Source organism: Podarcis gaigeae, assembly GCF_964106915.1.
Source record: "Podarcis gaigeae genome assembly, chromosome: 2".
Classification (NCBI taxonomy): domain Eukaryota; kingdom Metazoa; phylum Chordata; class Lepidosauria; order Squamata; family Lacertidae; genus Podarcis; species Podarcis gaigeae.
The window spans coordinates 33,685,539-33,704,400 of record NC_139679.1 but is presented as its reverse complement, the minus strand read 5'-3'; the positions used below and the strand labels follow the sequence as shown (position 1 = coordinate 33,704,400).

Here is an 18,862-nt window from a genome sequence, read left to right as displayed (position 1 = left end):
AGATTAAAACCCTTTCACAGTTTGGCCTCTCTGATCGGCAAAGAACGAGGCTGCTAATTAATAATAATAATAATAATAATAATAATAATAGGCAGGAGAGCCTGGTTTCTGGTTCATAACAAGGACCTACCTGGCTGAGCATCCTGTTCCCCACAGTGGTCTTCCAGATTCTGCTGTGGGAACCCACAACTGGCATACAGAGGAGGCATACTGCCTCTGATCCTGGAGGAATAGAGTCATCACGATTGGCAGCCATCAAAGAAAATGGACGACAAAGCCACCTCTAAACTATGGGAGATCTTAATCATCACAGCACTCTAGTTATCAAGCCGAACTGGCCCTAAGTAGGCTTAGAACTGCAGCCTTAAAAACTAAACGTGGATTTAGGTAAACAAAATATGGATTCACTCAGGGGATAAGAGGGCATGTAGTGTGTTGTTGGTGTGCAAAATCCCAAAGCGTAAGCTGAGAAATACTGCACACAGAGGTAAAGTCCATTGCAAAAAGGGAAGGGTCATATACAAAGCCAGATAGCCCAAGAAGAGCTTGTGGGACAGCATGCAGGTATTTCTACCTGTTTACAGGTATTTAGAGACAAACAAACAGAAGCATCGTGGCTGAGAACCTGGCAGGTACCATGGATATAGTTTTAAAGTATGAACTAAAAGGCAAAAGGCCATGTAGCGGAGGAAAAGGCATAGGCTCATGTACATGTGAGCAATGGTCTAGGTAAGGCGTGAGGGCACTGGTGGCTCTCCAAATGTTGTAGAACTCCAACTCCCATCAGTCCCAGCCAGTGTGGTCCTTGGCAGGGATGATGGGAGCTGGAGTCCAGCAACACCGGGAGGGCCACAGATTCCTTATACCCCTGGGTCTAGTTTGACCCTCAGACAGAGCAACTTGCCTCACGTATGCACCAGGCTTGGAAATTGAGTTACATGTTATAAAAGAGAAGCAGTCGTCCTCCTAGCTGCTTCTTTTCTTGTGCTGTTCCTTTCCTGTCCTGCCCCTCCTGCCCCAAACACAGGAAACTACCAACTAACTTATATGGAAGCGACCCAGACCAGCATGTCGGGTGGACCTACCTGCTTTTGTTTTCTCCTGAAACAGAGTTAAAAGGTAAAGGGATCTCTGACCATTAGGTCCAGTCGTGGCCAACTCTGGGGTTGCAGAGTTCATCTCACCTTACTGGCCAAGGGAGCCGGCGTACAGCTTCCGGGTCATGTGGCCAGCATGACCAAGCCACTTCTGGCGAACCAGAGCAGCGCACGGAAATGCCGTTTACCTTCCCCGCTATTTATCTACTTGCACTTTGACGTGGTTTCGAACTGCTAGGTTGGCAGGAGCAGGGACCGAGCAACGGGAGCTCACTCCGTGGCGGGGGTTTAAACTGTCGACCTTCTGATTGGCAAGTCCTAGGCTCTGTGGTTTAACCCACAGCACCACCTGTGTCCGAAACAGAATTAAGGATTTTCAAATTGCCAGCTTCAAATTCTGAGATTTTTTTAAGACTTTTGCTGAAACAGGAGGGTGTTTCTAAGGTCATTGCAGTGCTGCGATGAGGAAAACCGCACCTGGAACATTTCTCATACAAAGGATTGATTTCTTTGCAGGAAAAAAAACACAAGGTGCAAAGTGGCCTGTCAAGAGACTGGACCAGCTGCAGAAGGTAGCAAGGCCAGGCTATGCTGGGCACTCTCAAGACTGGCGAAGGGGACACAAACCACAACCCCTACTCCAAATGGATAATAATCTGTCCATTGGGGTTACTCTCAGCTTCTCATTGCATTTGCTTGTTTCCAAGAAGACATCACACAAATTCAATGCACATTTATCCAAATAAACACATGTTGGTATGCCTTATATTCATATATCTGAACGCAACTACCCCCATGTAATTTGTGTGTTGCGTGCGGCAGCCTGTGTTCAGAATGGCAGCCTTCATTTCCCAACTGAACTGAACTGCTATTCACCTTATTTTCAAGAGCCAGGGAGCTCCAGGGGCAGGAAATGGTTAACCCTGCAATGAAAGAGGCAGCAAAGCAGTTCCTCTGGGAGAAGCAGTTCCAGCTCCTGAACTTACTATTCATGCTCTTCTAAATGCCTATCTGTTTCCTCTCAGGCACTGTAAGGCCTGGAAAAACACACACACACACACACACACACACACAGAGAGAGAGACAGAGAGAGAGAGAGAGAGAGAGAGAGAGAGAGCGCACGCCCAGGATATTTTTCTAATTCTAGAACTGCCAGGATCATGAAATATTAAAAATATCCGCCCATGCAATGCACTGTAAGGCTGGTTTCCAAAGGGTGCCAGGGCCCAGGATGGTTTAGTTGTTTAGTTATCCCCTGTCAGCTTGTTTACACCCCCAACCACTGCGCAAATAAAATGCAGGGTGAGCCATCCTGCCCTCTCTGCTAGGTCACAGGTATTCATAAGGTTTCCACCTCTATTTTCCCACCCCCACCCTTCCACTGCAGGAAAAGAGTTGTATGATAGGAAGACATTCAGCAGGTAAAGTCTACACACACACACACACACACACACACACACACACACACACACCTTACCACTGAATTTACAGGCTGGAGAAAGCAATGCCTTTTACCAGCTGAATCTTATGCATTTAAATTACTTATGAGCCATTAAACTCCGAGAGAGCAGTTTGCAAATAAAACCAACGAAGCAACATACAATTAAGAACAACTACAACAGAGCAGAATCAAAGGACAACACAAAACAACATTTAAGAGCAAGCTCTGCTTGTCATACAGCTGTTTAAGGCACTGAAGCTCTGACTACTGGAGTGGGCAGAGCTATTTCCAACCCTCTACACACACACACACACACACACACACACACACACACACACAATACTCACAGTGGTTCACTGTGTCTCAGTTCAGGTCACTATGTAACTACTGTGCTGGTGTGTTGTGTAGGCACAAGTAAGGAGCACAAGTAAGGAAACAGCAGCTGGAACTAAGGAGGGCAGATGTAAAACAGGACAGGGCTCCTTGCACCTTCAGTTCTAGTCATGGAGACAATAGAAGTTCAGCAGGTGTCATCTGCATGATAAAAAAAGGATAGTTTGCATGCAATTCCCTTTGGAGAGCCAGTGTGGTGTAGTGGTTAAGAGCGGTAGACTTGTAATCTGGTGAACCGGGTTTGCTTCCCTGCTCCTCCACATGCAGCTGCTGGGTGACCTTGGGCCAGTCACACTTCTCTGAAGTCTCTCTCTCTCTCTTTTTTAAAATAATTTTTATTAAAAGACCAATCAAATCAAATCACATTAATTCAAAATTACAGAGCCAAATTTTAAATTTTTGTTGGGGGTACCCATATTTCAAGTTCCGAAAGGGATCCAATCATCTTGTTGCTGCTGCTTTAATATCCACAATTCTGTCCAAATGATGTTCACAATTCTGTCCAATCCTTTCTTGTTGTTTTCCACATCTCTTCTTGTTTTCATATATTTTTCCTTTTTCTTTGTAATCTCTGATAGTCTCTGCAAGCGAGTTGAAGACAAATGTTTTTGTAGTCCTGTGTGGGTTTTTCCATTCATCCAAGAGTCATATTCAGACGGTTGCTGCCTTTCATCACTTCCATAGAGAAAACAATTTTACCATCCATTCGTTAATCTTCACAGGCCTGTCACTCCCTTTCTCAGTCTTTCGAGGAGGTTCTGCCAGCAGTCCAATATGATAACCGCCATAGCTTCCTCCTCTTCGATCATCAATCTTTCGACAAAACCTGCCAACATGGCGACTCTCTTTTTATAGCTGCGTCATCCCAAAAGCCCTTATTCTTTTCCAAGTCTCCATAAGCCAAACCTTTGGTTAATAGTTCATTTCCACACAGTTTTTTAATCATCCCGCTTATAGTCAATTGTGCAACAGTTCTTTCTTGGGGAGAGGTAATCACATAGAGGAAAAAAAAAGAAAAGTCCCACCCCCATCCAGTCCCGTTCCAACATAGCGACCCTTTGATGGATCTTCTTCTTGATTTATTGTCCTGTTGAATCCAACCCGTCGCTCTACTTCACAGAGGTCACTTTAATTAGCAGTCTTAACTCCCGTTCTTCACTTGAAATATGTGCATTTGCTTCTCTCCAATTGTTTGTTTTGAGCTCCTGCAACCAGTTTCCCCGATCAGAGACAGCGTCTAGGAGAGCCGTCTCCCACGGGTGCTGTGCGCTTAGTTCCTTCACCCCCTTCTTTCGAACTCAGGGGTGATTTATGGCAACAGCAGGCGAGGCAGTGTTTCCCCATTCCCTGGGGTAACAAGGGAGGCTGCATACTTCTCTGAAGTCTCTCAGCCCCACTCACCTCACAGAGTGTTTGTTGTGGGGGAGGAAGGGAAAGGAGAATGTTAGCCGCTTTGAGACTCCTTCGGGTTGTGATAAAGCGGGATATCAAATCTGAACTCCTCCTCCTCTTCTTTTCTATGCAACTTGCCATGCAGCGTAAATTCCTTCTGCTACACAACTATCTATTATAGGTGCAGGAGTCCTGTGCTTATTTTCAGCTGCCCATCCTGCGCTGCATAAAAACAACAGAGGGAGGTTCAGGGCTAAGTCAAGTAAATGGGAATACTAGATTATGATCTATCAAAATGCCCTGCTCATTAGCTTCTCAGCTCTGTAGCTATTTACATCTGGAGACAAAGCACTACGCTCCAGCTCAGCAAACCCATTCTTAAAGATAAGTTAGCCTGTGTGCTCCTTAAGTAAATTGTGCTTCTCCACTTCTGACAAGAGAATCATAACCGTCCATACTGTGAATATAACATGAGTCAGGGAAAAATGTTCAGGGCTTATTCCCTTGGTACATTTGTGCTAGTAAAGAAAATCTCTGCTCTCCCCACTGTTCACTTACGACACTCCTTAACAGATTGGAGAACTGGGCCAAAGCTAACAAAATGGATTTCAATAGGGACAAATGTATACTTAGGCAGGAAGAACCAGCTGCACAAATAAAAGATGGGGGACATCTGGACTGTACATGTGAAAAGGATCTATGAGTCTTTGTAGACCACAAACTTAACATGAGTCAACAGTGTGATGCAGCAGCAAAAAAAGCTAATGCTGTACAGTGGTACCTCGGGTTTCATACGCTTCAGGTTACAGACTCCGCTAACCCAGAAATAGTGCTTCAGGTTAAGAACTTTGCTTCAGGATGAGAACCAAAATCGGGCTCCAGCGGCGCGGCAGCAGCGGGAGGCCCCATTAGCTAAAGTGGTGCTTCAGGTTAAGAACAGTTTCAGGTTAAGTACGGACCTCCGAAACAAATGAAGTACTTAACCTGAGGTACCACTGTTCTGGGTGCCACAGTTTAAAAAGGATGTTGACAAGCTGGAATGTGTGCAGAGGAGAGCAAGCAAGACGATCAAGGGTCTGGAAACCAAGCCTTATGAGGAACAGGCTAATGTGTCACGACACACATTTGGAAAGCTCTGAGCTAAGAGAATTGAGTATGTGACAAAAATGAGATGAGATTTAAAAGCCATCTTCCAATATCTATGCGGCTGCCACATGGAGGATGGAACAAGCTTGTTTTTTCTGCTCCAGAGGCTAGGGCACAGACTAGTGGATTCAAGGAGATTCCAGGTAAATATAGGGAAGAATTTACTGACAGTAGAAGTCATTTGACAGTGGAACAGACTTTCCCAAGAGATGGTCTGTGGCAAAACCTACAAACCTTACATGCTGTTTGTTACACTCCAGAATTCATTCTGACACCCAATTATAATATAGCAATAACTTTCAGACTGAGTGCAGTGCTTAAATACCCTACACTTTTTTGGGGCTCACAGCTCTCCAAGGAATGAAAATCTGGGGCTGGAACCCACAAGCAAATGAAACCACAATCCTCCCACAGACCTCAGATTCACTTTCTGGTCCACTAGCGATAAGCACTTTTCCTTCTGTTCTGCTAAACCACAAATGCTTGGCTGCCAAAGGGAAAAGGAGGAGCATCTTTACGAAATGCAGTGCCAAGTGCCCCGTTTGCTGCAAATGGTATGCGCTGGTGGTAGCTATCTGCAGAATGTTCAAGCGGAACCATTTTGCAGGAGAGAGAAGTGAACCGTCACACAACAGCCTCACTTTATCCCACGGCTCATCACTTAAATAGCATTGGCTGCGTTGAGCTAAGCGTCTGTGTTGTTTTAACCAGCTGCTTCTTGATCTGATCTCAACCACCCACCTATGGAGAAGCAGCAAAATGGCTAGGGCTGAGTAAAAGGAGACGACTTCTGAGGCAAAAACACACTTGGAATATACAGGCTGCTTAAGGCGGGTATGATCACACTTCTGTCACAGAACTCTGTGCAAGATCACCAGATCAAATTGCAAGGCTGGAAGGCTGCAGAGACGCCATACATTGAAAGCACACGACTCCCACAAAAACTCCTTGAATCCGTAGTTTGTTAAAAGTGTTGGGAATTGTAGCTCTGTGAGGAGTAAACTACATTCCCAGGATCCTTTGAGGGAAATCATGTGCTTTCAAAGTAGGGGGTGCACGCAGCCAAAGCATGTGAGTAAGGGGAGGATATATTTGGGCCGATTCGGACCTACATAGGATCCACACAATGAAGAATAGGTTTTCAGGTAACTAATGACTTGCATTGTAAAAGGAATCCCATCTACCCTCCCTGTTAAGTATTGAGATGTCTGTCAGTTTCAGATTTAAGGGGATTTTTTAAATAAAAAACCCCCCCAACCTCTAAGGAACAGTAAAATGTATTTTTCCACTATTAACCTCCATGCATGCAGGAAAAACTTAAATTTTAGTACATTAGGCTGTTATGAAAGGTATAGGAGCAGGGCCAGTAAAAAAACTTGTACATTTATTTTGCAAACTGAAAGCTCCCTGGAACATTAAGTTAAATCTGTGGTTGCCAATTCAAGCTTAAAAGGTGCTTTGCAATTAATAGTTCCCATTCAAAAGAGCTGGATGGCACAGAATTATTTTGAGGGCTTATTTACACAAATGAAAACAATACTTTTATCTCACAGTCTGAAAAATCACGAGGGGAGCAATCACATATAGTGGTGACCCGTATAAATGATCCCTCCGTGTGACCCATCGTAGTCAGGCCACAAGACCATTTGCAGTGGCCCAACTAATTCTCAAGGCAATTGTGTGCCTATCAGGGGTGCGGAACCTCAGGCCTGGGGCCCAAATGCAGCCCTACAGACACCTCTCCAACAGACCCTCTGTACTCTTCCCAGACCACAGCATTCATTGGACCTGCTCTGTGCCCTCCTTGAGTGCTTGTGTTTGGCTGAAAGAAGTCTCTCTCTTTTTTTTAATAGAAGAGTTTGGATTTGATATCCTGCTTTATCACTACCCGAAGGAGTCTCAAAGCAGCTAACATTCTCCTTTCCCTTCCTCCCCCACAACAAACACTCTGTGAGGTGAGTGGGACTGAGAGACTTCAGCGAAGTGTGACTGGCCCAAGGTCACCCAACAGTTGCATGTGGAGGAGCAGAGATGCAAACCTGGTTCCCCAGATTACGAGTCTACCGCTCTTAACCACTACACCACGCTGGCTCTCTGAAACATGTCTCTTGAATTGTAATAACACCTCTAACTTTGGTGTGGCTGGAATACAGTTTACTGTACAAATGAGTTTAATCCATTGTTCTGCCCATTTTTGTCTTTGGTCCTAGCTCCCACCATTCATATATGGTCCATAGGAGGTTTCCCGGGAGGGAATGTGACCACAAGTTCTCCATCCCCTGGTGAATATGAACTCAATTATTTGCCCGTGCTGTGAAAGCAAATGGGGTTGAAAAAATGTGACTTGTCTCTTCTATTTTTTAAAGACAAGAGGCAGGGCATACTTAAAAAAACCCAAAGAAATCAAATACATCAGAAGTTATGCTTTGGATATAGAGCATCAAAAAGGTTGCAGCATTCCATTCCAACCATTTTTTTAAGTGCTGCAGTACAAAAGGGGGCATCTGGCAAGGAGTAAGCATTGCTGATGGCCAGCCCCCCACTACCCTCCAAACAGGAAAAAATGCTTGTACAGGGAATTTTTGTGCTTGGTATTCTGTGCAAGGTACACAAGATGGTGCTTGAGAAACAATGGCCCACATCCCATTGCTTTTCACTAAGTCAAACACCAGGTGGCACTTGACATCACAAGATAGAGATGCTTGTAACTGTTAGAGGAAATTTTAAAACTGCCTATTTTGCTCATTAGCTTCTTTAGTTGGCGTTTATGAACCCGAGGGGAAATTCCTCCCCCTGCCCCGTTATGATAAAATACGTGTAGGATGGTCAAGCGCAAAGGATGAGAGCATTTCTGTACCTTTTAACAGCTGCACGGAAGAGGGAAATCTCAACAGATGCTGCTGTCAAACTGCACCTGCCAAAATTCCCTGTTCTACCCAACTGCAAAAGAGCCCTGCCTCCATTTCGTATCTAATCACCAAGAACATACAGTTTTGTAAGACACACTGACTTAATATTCCTTATACCCACTAGCATTGGAGCAAGCAATCCTCTGATCTCTGATTCTTCTTATGCCTCAAAGCAGCTCGCACTACAACCTATTGTTGAAGACTATGAACAGTCTGTTTAGGATGAACTATAGTACAGCATCTATTACTTCTGCATGGGACTATTTGGATTTTGTGTAATGCAGCTACAGGGATTTTTAAAATCATCCATTTGTGTTTCTTATGTGTTGGATCACACTTTTGTCCCTTAGAGTATTTGTTGGCTTGATTTCGAAAGCACGTCATAGTGCAAGTAGATAAATAGGTACCACTCTGGCAGGAGGGTAAACGGCGTTTCCGTGCTCTGCTCTGGTTTGCCAAAAGCGGCTTAGTCATGCTGGCCACATGACCCGGAAGCTGTACGCTGGCTCCCTCGGCCAGTAAAGCGAGATGAGCGCCTCAACCCCAGAGTTGGCTACGACTGGACCTAACGGTCAGGGGTCCCTTTACCTTTACCATTTCTAAGAATATAAATGGTGTTTTGTTTCCGTACCACCATATCATAAAATATTGGGGTGTTGTAGAACTGTGAAACATAAAAACCAGATACAAGTAATAAAGTGACTGGTTATTGTTTTCAGATCTGCAGTACAGAAGAGCACACACATATTGGCATTTGCTGGAGGTGTGAGTGGCACCAAGGCATCTCTAAATTAATATTTGGCATATTTATTCAATCTCTTTGCTCATGTTTCATGGTCCCCGTTTATACGACACTGCAATGAAACTGATGAATGTGTCTGCTGAAGTGGGCTTGAATTAAGCAAAGCTTATGGCATAATAAATGTATGTTGTCTTTAAGGTGCCATGAAACTCAGGCCCAGGACATTCATAGTTTAGGGGCAGAACACTTCCCTAACAGCCTGTTCGGTCCCTCCCTGGGATGTGAATCCCCATCTCCACACCTGCTGGGCTCCTTTCCCCAAATTCTCCTGCTCATCAGATGTGTTCACACTACTAGGTTAAAATGTAGCTCAGTCATTTTTACTCCATTTCAACCAAAGCTGGGTTGGGGGGGGTGTGGAATGCATCAAAACACAGTATTTCATCAGAAACGAAAAGGTAGATATAGGATAGATATGGATTATGGTTAATGCTATGTGTGCCCAGCACTGGGCTGGGAGGAGTGCACTGAATGCAAAGTAATCAGGAATGTGTAAACCGCTTCATGATGAGTTGTGCTCACGATGCTATTGGGGCGGTTGTACCTTCAGTACGATTTGTGCCTGCAAGTCTTTTCAGGCAGTTGTACTTGCTTCGTTTCCAAATAGTGCATACCCTGCAATTTCCTGCTGAGATCCAATAACTTCTCATACCACAGATGTTCAGGGTGGGTTGTGCTTCTTTGTTGCATTATAGCCCCTCCAGACAGCAACAGTGTGGTAGCATTGGGGATGCATCCCAGAACAAACCAATAAAGCAGAACAAATCCACCACTAATGCCCTATTTTTGTGTCAAGGTTACGGAGCACGTTGCAAAGTACACCTGCAGTAGAAGCCAGTCAGGAGGAGCCCCAAAGAAGTTCTTAGAAAGTAGAAGCCTTCTCTTTTTATTGTTATTTCCCCATCTTTTCTATTTCTATTCCTCACTATTCTCGTATATTATGTCACTAAAAACTACTCATTAAACATCTTGACGCCACTAACGTTCAGGTTTAAGGGGCAGGGAGAGGTCATCCTTTATTTTCCCGCAGCATTAAGACCGGAAGGGAATGCCCTTTTAAATAAATAAAACCTGCATCTTAAGCTCCTCATCCTGCAATCCCTTCAACAGAGATTAAAAACCTCACAAAATGCAGTGACCCTCCGTTTCCTGTGCACAGCGGTTTGGACACTGAGCACTCCAGGGTTAATTGCCTTTTTTAAAGGTCCACCTGATAAGAACGTCCTACAGACCTGTTTAAAAACACAGGGGGGAAAGTCCACCTCTGCTGTCTTCTGGACCTTGATCTGGCAGCTTTTCTGGTTCTTCTGGTTCACTAGCAAACCTGAACCTGAGAAGCATGCGGGCCATTTGTGCTTGCTGCCACCAGCATTTTACTTCGCATCACAGCGACCTGAATTATCCATGCAAGCAAAGGGCTAATGGGTGCAGCAGTACTGACTAAAAGGGCTTGAGGACTGGATATGGGTGGTGCTGAGTTAAAGGATAGAATGGGGCTAGGACTGGCAGAGTTCCTGTGCCTTTAGCAACGGCATGGTAGGGGGGGAATTCAAGAGCTGAAGCTTTCTTCATGGCAAGAATTCTGCATCCGCTGACGTTTGGCCTGGAAAAGGACTCATAGGGAGCTGACTTATACAGAGTCAGAATACTGGTCCATTCAGCGCAGTGCTGTCCACACAGACTCTCTTAAGGGCTTTGTGTGTAGGAGGTTCTCCGATTACTACCTGGAGATGCTGGTTATTGAACCAGGAATCTTCTACATACGAAGCAGATTCTCTACCACTGAACTACAAGAGTCGCTTTATTGCAGGGTGGGGAGATCATGGTTCCAAGCCAGCTATCCTATGTTAATTTAACACTTCTAATGGAAAAGCAACCCTCTGTTGTATTTTAAATTAGTACTGCAGTAAGAGCACTAATTTGTACAGTGGTACCTCAGGTTACAAACACCTTGGGTTACAAACACTTCGGGTTACAGACTCCACTAGCCCGGAAGTAGTATCTCAGATTAAAAACTTTACCTCAAGATGAGAACAGAAATTGCACGCCGGCAGCAGCAGGAGGCCCCTTTAGCTAAAGTGGTACCTCAGGTTAAGAGCTGTTTCAGGTTAAGAACGGACCTCTGGAGCAAATGAAGTTTGTAACCAGAGGTACCACTGTATACATTTTGGTGCTGTAAAGCAATCTTAGAAGCCTTCTGCTTCCTTACATTTTGTGGCCTTTTCGCCCTCACCGCTTACAACATTTCCCCTCCGCACCCATGTGAGGGTGTTTGTGTAATCTGCCAAATTTGAGTAATGCTTCATTCATTGGACAAACTTAGCTATGGCCCAGGAAAGCTTCTGGTGCAATCACTTCACTGTTGTTATTGCTGCAATGGACTTAATACGGCTACACCTCTGAGCTTTGTGTCTATGGGAAGGTGAAAGGAAAAGAGATGCTCTGGGCTGCTCTTCCTAATCCTAGCACTCCTCCTTGCAGTGACTCCATTGCTGAGGAACGGGAGAAGCTTGCCCGGCTTTTATTTCCTGTTTGACTGCCAATATAATGAGTTTAGTGACACACAAGGGAAAGCGTGTCCATACTGGCTCCTGCCTTAATTGCTAAGGGCGCTCCTAGATGTCAGCTTCCCCAGCAACAGTAGCTGTGTGCAAAACTGAGAGGAAAACAAGGAAGCGCCTCACATTATCATGGGGCTTAGAGATACCATTTCTAGTTTTGCGCAGTGGATTCTGTTATTGCTCCCTCACACAGGCGCACACACACCAGTGGTCCTTTGCAACTATCTGCATGGGATTTGGAATCTGGCACACAATTAACACCTGGCTTGCAGGTAAGCAACACTACAGTGTACCAATTATTTGCACTAAAACCAATAGGAAAAGCCAGTATCAGGAAGCACTGACATTACCTTAGCAGCGTCCTTTTTCCTAAATGGAACTGGGGGGAAATTGCTCATTTTGACTCTGTTAGATAATTGGGTATGACAAGTAGTAAATAATTAATTTTAAAGTGCCAAATGGTGTTTTTGAAATTTTCAAGCAACCTCTACTGCTCTGTGCCTATCTTAGTGTCCTCAACTTCAGCTACATTTCTGTGGAGAAGGATTAGGCTGCCTGGGTACCAAAAAAGAGCCCTGCACCTTTCATAGTTGTAGAGAAGAGGAAATTTCAGCAGGTGTAGCTTGTAGTGGGAACTGTATCTGCTGAAAACCCCTCTTCTGTCCAATTATTAAAGGGGCAGCAGCCATGTTCTCTTTTGCATTTGGCTACCCTAAGATTAATATTAAGAACATATAAATTGTAATCTGCCATTGGCCCAATCAAACCCAGGACTGTCTAAAACAGAGCAGCAGTCTTTTTTTCAAGCTCTGATGAAGGGATAATTCCCAGCTTTGCTATCTATCTTATATATTTTAGCTGAAGATGCTGGGCAAGAATTGGGACTGAAGTTTAGGGGGAAATATTAAAGTTGCCATTACATATTGTAAACAATTACTTTTCTGTGGAGATTATAACCATCCTTTCTATTTCCAGTGCCCAGGCTGGGAGTGACATTGCTTACTGTAGCCCAAATGGCACCACCCACCAATGAGAGATGCATCATCTCTGCCTGGGAGACCAGGGTTCAAATCCCCACTCGGCCATGAAACTCACTGGTTGGCCTTGCACAAGGCACTGCCTCTCAGGGTTGCTGTGGGGATTAAATGGGGGGTGGGGCGAGCCATGTCCACTACCCTGAACACCTTGGAGAAAAAGGTGTGATATAAATGCAATAAATGAATGAATAAAGTTCACTCCTCCTCCTTAAAAAAAGGAAAAGTATTTGTTTTTGTTTTTGTAAATCCAGCCTAATTGAGTCATTTGAGGCCCATGGGCATGTTTACAACCTTGGGAGTGGGCCATGGGCACCCTCACAAAAATGACTGTTAATGGGTTGGGGGGCTGCCCATTCACCAAAACGACTGCCGTAGTACATTTTTGATCTATGGGCTACTTTTAAAATGAGGCTGCATTTTAAATTGCATTTTAACCTGTATTTTAAATTGGTCCGTTTCCCCCCCCCCCCATTATGTTTTTACTGTAATTTTTACTGTTGTTAGTCGCTCTGAGCCCAGCTCTGGCTGGGGAGGGCGGGGTATAAATAAAATTTATTATTATTATTACATGCGGCCAGCCACACACACAACACTTTTACAGAAGGCAAACTCCCCTTCTTCCAATACACACAGGCCTAGCAAAATAAAAAGGAACACACACAAACCCAGCCAGAGAGACAAAATCAGCCCTAGAGAGAGGGAGAAACTCAAGAGACAACCCCCCCAAACCCCCCAGCAAACCTACAATCTACACACTCCCTCCCACAATAGCAATGGGTTGGTGGTGGTTACTGCTGCCCTCCCCACAACCTCACCTTTTTCTGTCTGCTTCTTTCAACGTTTATGCAGGCCCCTTCCCCACATTCCCTTGGGGGGTTTGAGTCCTGGTCTCAGCCTGGAAAAGGTCATGGAGTTGAGAGAGGAAGTGACCTTTTCCCACTTCCTTCTTCACATCTATGTGCTTTTTAAAGGATGTGATTGGCCCCTGCCTACTGCCTGTGATCAGCTGTATAAGGTGCAGTTAATTGCACCAGGGCCAATGCCTTAAGGGGGCCCAGACTCTGAGCTTTTTTGCGGAGGGAGGGAGAGAGTAAACCTCTAACCACACTAGAAGAAAAGATATAAAGCAAAATGTACAGGCAAACTTCTAAGCTATTTCTGGGAGGGAAGCCAGCCAGGCTGTTCCCTGCCTTCCAGTGTTTTTAACCAATGAGTAAAGTCAGAACTGTGATTGATTTGGCTGACATGTTGCAAGAATCCCTTTCTAATCTCTGGAATTGCCCAGATTTCTCCTTTGATTCCTTTCTTCCTGGCAGCCTGTCCTATGGTGCTTTCATGAGAGATCAGGTGCTCCCTTACAAGTTATTTACTGCAAATGCTACTACACAATAAGTAGCTGGGGTCCAGGCAGGCATTAAGAATTCAGTGTAAAATTAACTTACAAAGCATCAGTTCATCAGAACAAAGGCAACCACCACCAGCCGCACATGGTTACATCTGGAGATTTTTTGCCTCCTATATCAGGGGTCAGCAAACTTTTTCAGCAGGGGGCCAGTCCACTGTCCCTCAGACCTTGTGAGGGGCCTATATTTTGAGGGGGGGGGGAATGAACGAATTCCTATGCCCCACAAATAACCCAGACATGCATTTTAAATAAAATCACACATTTCACTCATGTAAAACACCAGGCAGGCCCCACAAATAACCCAGAGATGCATTTTAAATAAAAGGACACATTCTACTCATGTAAAAACAAGCTGATTCCCGGACCATCCACAGGCCAGATTTAGAATGCGATTGGGCTGGATCCAGCCCCCGGGCCTTAGTTTGCCTACCCGTGTCCTATATATTTGCAACAGCTACGTAAGGTAGGTTAGGCTGAGAGCTGATGACTGACCTAAGATGGGAAGTGAACAAAAGCAACAAGTGAGTTTAAAATATGAAACTGACTGCATGTGCTCAGAGTATTCTCTTTTTGTTTGTTAAGATTGCCCAGATGTTTGTGTTTTGCTGAGAGATGTGAAACAGTACAGCCTCAGAGTATTTTTTTTTTTTTGGTAGTCAATGCAAGTTTGATTAATAATATTTTTTTTGGGGGGGGTGTAATTCACACTATGTTGAATGTTCCATCTGTGCAAGCCTATCAGTTACCCAAACAGAATGACCCCCCCCCATCCGTGTGCTGTCCTGGGGGTTCCCCCAGTCACCCCAGAGTCAATTATGCAGATGCCTTGTGCAGGGCCTCTGCTGATGGTGTTTGTTAGGCGAATCCTACCAATAGCCTTTAAGATACCTCAATATGGATTTTGTGGTGCCTTATTTCATGCATTGCTTTTGAAGGGGAAGGAGAGTCCTATTTTTGGAATTCCTCCAGGGCCCCCAACCACCTTAATCTGGCCTTGCTAGTACAGCCAAAGGGAGAAAAAATGGAGGCGCTGCAAAAGTCTCAAGGCCACTGGAGGAGGTCATTGTCACCATTTGCACCAACAAGCACCTCCCTGGTGCTATCAGATGGTTGAGGGGAGACAAAAAACTGGGGTGGGGAGCGGCTGAAACACTGAACAACTTCACCTCACATTGCAACATGTTCTCAGAGTGTTGTTGTTTAGTCGTTTAGTTATGTCCAACTCTTTGTGACCCCATGGACCAGAGCCAGGCACTCCTGACTTCCACTGCCTCCCACAGTTTGGTCAAACTCATGCTGGTAGCTTCGAGAACACTATCCAACCATCTCGTCCTCTGTCGTCCCCTTCTCCTTGTGCCCTCCATCTTTCCCAACATCAGGGTCTTTTCCAGGGAGTCTTCTCTTCTCATGAGGTGGCCAAAGTATTGGAGCCTCAGCTTCAGGATCTGTCCTTCCAGTGAGCACTCAGGGCTGATTTCCTTAAGAATGGAGAGGTTTGATCTTCTTGCAGTCCATGGGACTCTCAAGAGTCTCCTCCAGCACCATAATTCAAAAGCATCAATTCTTTGGCGATCAGCCTTCTTTATGGTCCAGCTCTCACTTCCATACATCACTAGTTCTCAGAGTAGGCCTATCTAAATTAATAAATCTAAATTAGTCATGCCCATTAACTTTCTCTGGGTCTACTCTGGGGCTAGCACTGGATACAGCTCATTATTTCAGGTCTCATTTGTTATTTAGAATTCGAATTACATTATTTAAGATAAAAAGGGAATTTTTAAAAATTGACTGATGAGGAATATACAGACTGAGCAGCACATTTTAGTTCTGCATTCATAAAAGCAGGCAGAAAATCATCATAATCTAGAAATGGGACGGTATACTGTAGTATTTTTCCTTCTTGTCAATTAAAAGCCAAATGATTCTTCAAACCGAGCGTATTGTAGCAAGTATACAGCTCTTGCTCTCGTAATGAAAATAGTCTGCAGCATCCAACAAAAGCCTAAAAGGCCTCTGACAGGAAAATGCCAGAGTGGCACTCTCCAGTGTCATCCAGGACTAGATTATTCCCAGAGCAGCTTGTTGTTTCCAGCAAAGACAATTTGAAATTCAGTGGGTGGGTGTGACGTGAGCTTCCTAATCATGTGCTGCTCAAATCAAGCTCTCTTGTTCTGGCAAATGGAAAGATGCTCAGAGGGGGCAATCTCTTGATTTCTATAGGCCAGCCACAAAATTACTGTGGAACTTGAGTCTGTGTAACAAACAGCAAAAAGCACACCTTAGCCGCACATCTGCAGCCATATTCATGAAGCAGATCGCTTAAAGGCTTCACTGTAACGTAATTCCACTCTAATCCTGCATCATGATTTGCACTGCTTCGTGATCTGCAGGCTAAGAACATCAGTCTCAGGTGCACAAGGGAGCTACTGTAAAGCAGGTCAGACTGCTTGTCCATCTAGCACACACAATATTACCCACTCTGGCTGGCAGCAGCCCTCTTTCTTAACAACGGCTACCTGACTTTTTGAAACTGGAGATGCCAGGGAATGAGATTGGGCCTTTGGCATGAAAACGGTGCCCTCTACCCAGTGAGATACAGTCTTATCTCCAAAACCCTCCTCCAAATTCCCAAGGGAGCCGATTTACAGCATAAGAATAGAGTCAACAGGGATGCAGCCAAACAGAATGATTTATTCAAACACCACTGTGAGTATCTCTCTGTGGATCAATGGCCAACGTTTTATCAGTGGCAAAATAGGAACCGTTGATGCAGGAGTTAATTTTGACAGCCCCCATAGCCATGGGAGTAGCTGGGGGCAGGGAGGGGCAGCTGCCCCCCCCCAGATCAAGTAAAACAATAGAAATATTTAACTAACTGAATAATCATGTCAGTTCTGCCCCCCAACAAAGTCCTGCCCCCTACAACAACAAAAAAGCCCATAGCCACATCCCACAAATAGAGTCCATACACATGTCCAAAATGTTGGCAGCTGTGTTGATCCAAAACACAGAGAACAAGAAAGAACAACACTACATGACATCAAACCCAATTTATCAGGCTGAGCTGATGGTGAAAGAATAGTGAGGTTGGTCAGGGTGGTGTAGTGGTTAGAGCACGAATACCCAATATGATGCTTTCCAAGTGTTGGACTACAACTCCCATTCACGACAGCACTGCCTTTCCTAAAGCTTCTCTCTGTCCTTCCTGCACCTGTCCTCATAGCACCTTGCTGTGGTGTTGGAAACAGAGCAGAGAAAGGATGCTGTTATTCTCATATTCTGTGTACTGTATGTCCTATAAACAGGCCAGCATTTTGGGACCATCCAAAAAAAGCCTGGAAACGATGCCTTATGAGGAACGGCTAAGGGAGCTGGGCATGTTTAGCCTGGAGAAGAGGAGGTTAAGGGGTGATATGATAGCCATGTTCAAATATATAAAAGGATGTCACATAGAGGAGGGAGAAAGGTTGTTTTCTGCTGCTCCAGAGAAGCAGACACGGAGCAATGGATCCAACTACAAGAAAGAAGATTCCACCTAAACATTAGGAAGAACTTCCTGACAGTAAGAGCTGTTCGACAGTGGAATTTGCTGCCAAGGAGTGGTGGAGTCTCCTTCTTTGGAGGTCTTTAAGCAGAGGCTTGACAACCATATGTCAGGAGTGCTCTGATGGTGTTTCCTGCTTGGCAGGGGGTTGGACTCGATGGCCCTTGTGGTCTCTTCCAACTCTATGATTCTATGAAAAAGAATGTTATCCTTTTAAGAGGAAGAAAGAAAGAAAGATCGTCTTCTCATGCTTGGTCCTATTTTAACCATTGCCCAGTCATGTCTTTTCCACAAATCTACTACACATACATAATAAAGGGCATATATTTTATGGACTGCCCCTTGGTGCTCAATGAACCTGGAAGAGGTTCGGCAAGACCTTGAGATTGAGACTGGGCATGTTTTCCTATGGGGCCTGCATTCTACAAATGAGGTCAGCCTAGTAGTTTATCAGATTATTCATCTGAAGCTTGGTTTTTCAAAGTCAGCTACACAAATCCAATCAAAACAGAGCCTGTTGGGTCAAATCGGAAAGTAACAAAACAAGGGTAGAGAGATGGGGGTAAAAGGGTCTGTAACTCTGTGTTGCTGCACGCCAAGATTTTTCTAAAAATATTTTACAACTGTTCTCAGCTCTGCACACTGATCATGCTTTATCTGTGAGGTAAATGTCTGAGAATACTGAGGGCAGTGTGCTTTATCCTGCTAAATGCGCGCCCCCCTTCTTTGCAGCAAGCTTTCTCCATTAATATATAAAGCCAACAGGGCAAAAAGCCACAGGAACACAGTCTGTTTGACTATGCCCAGCCACCACTACACTTTTCTGGAACAATCACTTCAGCAGGATTTTACAGTTTAGCAATTTTTTTTTTTAATGCTACTCACGAGAGGAATGCAGTCAACATTGTTCATTCAATTTAAATCAGCTTGCTGATGACCAAAAAAAAAGGGGGGGGAAAGAGTGCTGAACCAGACAGTTTGCTCCATCGGTTTCCAAACGAGACATACAAACTCTGAGGTATTTCTTATTCAAACATTATAGAACAGTACAGAGTTCTAAAACCAACCTGATCACGTATTATGTGCAAACACATGCTACATAAACTAGTTGTCCTTGTTTCCAAAGCACCACCGG

General features: G+C 44.6%; 1 protein-coding gene and 1 long non-coding RNA gene across 2 annotated transcripts in view; one reads left to right on the top strand and one right to left on the bottom strand.

Moving 5' to 3' along the window:
* Positions 1-13,697, bottom strand: part of LOC310839420 (ankyrin repeat domain-containing protein 40-like) — a 58,159-nt gene extending 44,462 nt beyond the window's left edge. Inside the window, exons 1-3 of the mRNA XM_083728048.1 lie at positions 13,594-13,697; positions 4,333-4,545; positions 131-222 (exon numbers count right to left, since the gene is read on the bottom strand). Coding sequence (XP_083584174.1) covers positions 131-222; positions 4,333-4,464 — 224 coding nt within the window. The 5' untranslated portion in view covers positions 4,465-4,545; positions 13,594-13,697. The remainder of the gene's footprint in view (positions 1-130; positions 223-4,332; positions 4,546-13,593) is intronic.
* LOC310839467 lies at positions 11,852-13,012 on the top strand. Its single transcript, XR_014561538.1, has 2 exons — positions 11,852-12,013; positions 12,717-13,012. It is a non-coding gene; the product is annotated as an uncharacterized lncRNA (long non-coding RNA).
* Positions 13,698-18,862: the final 5,165 nt, after the last annotated feature.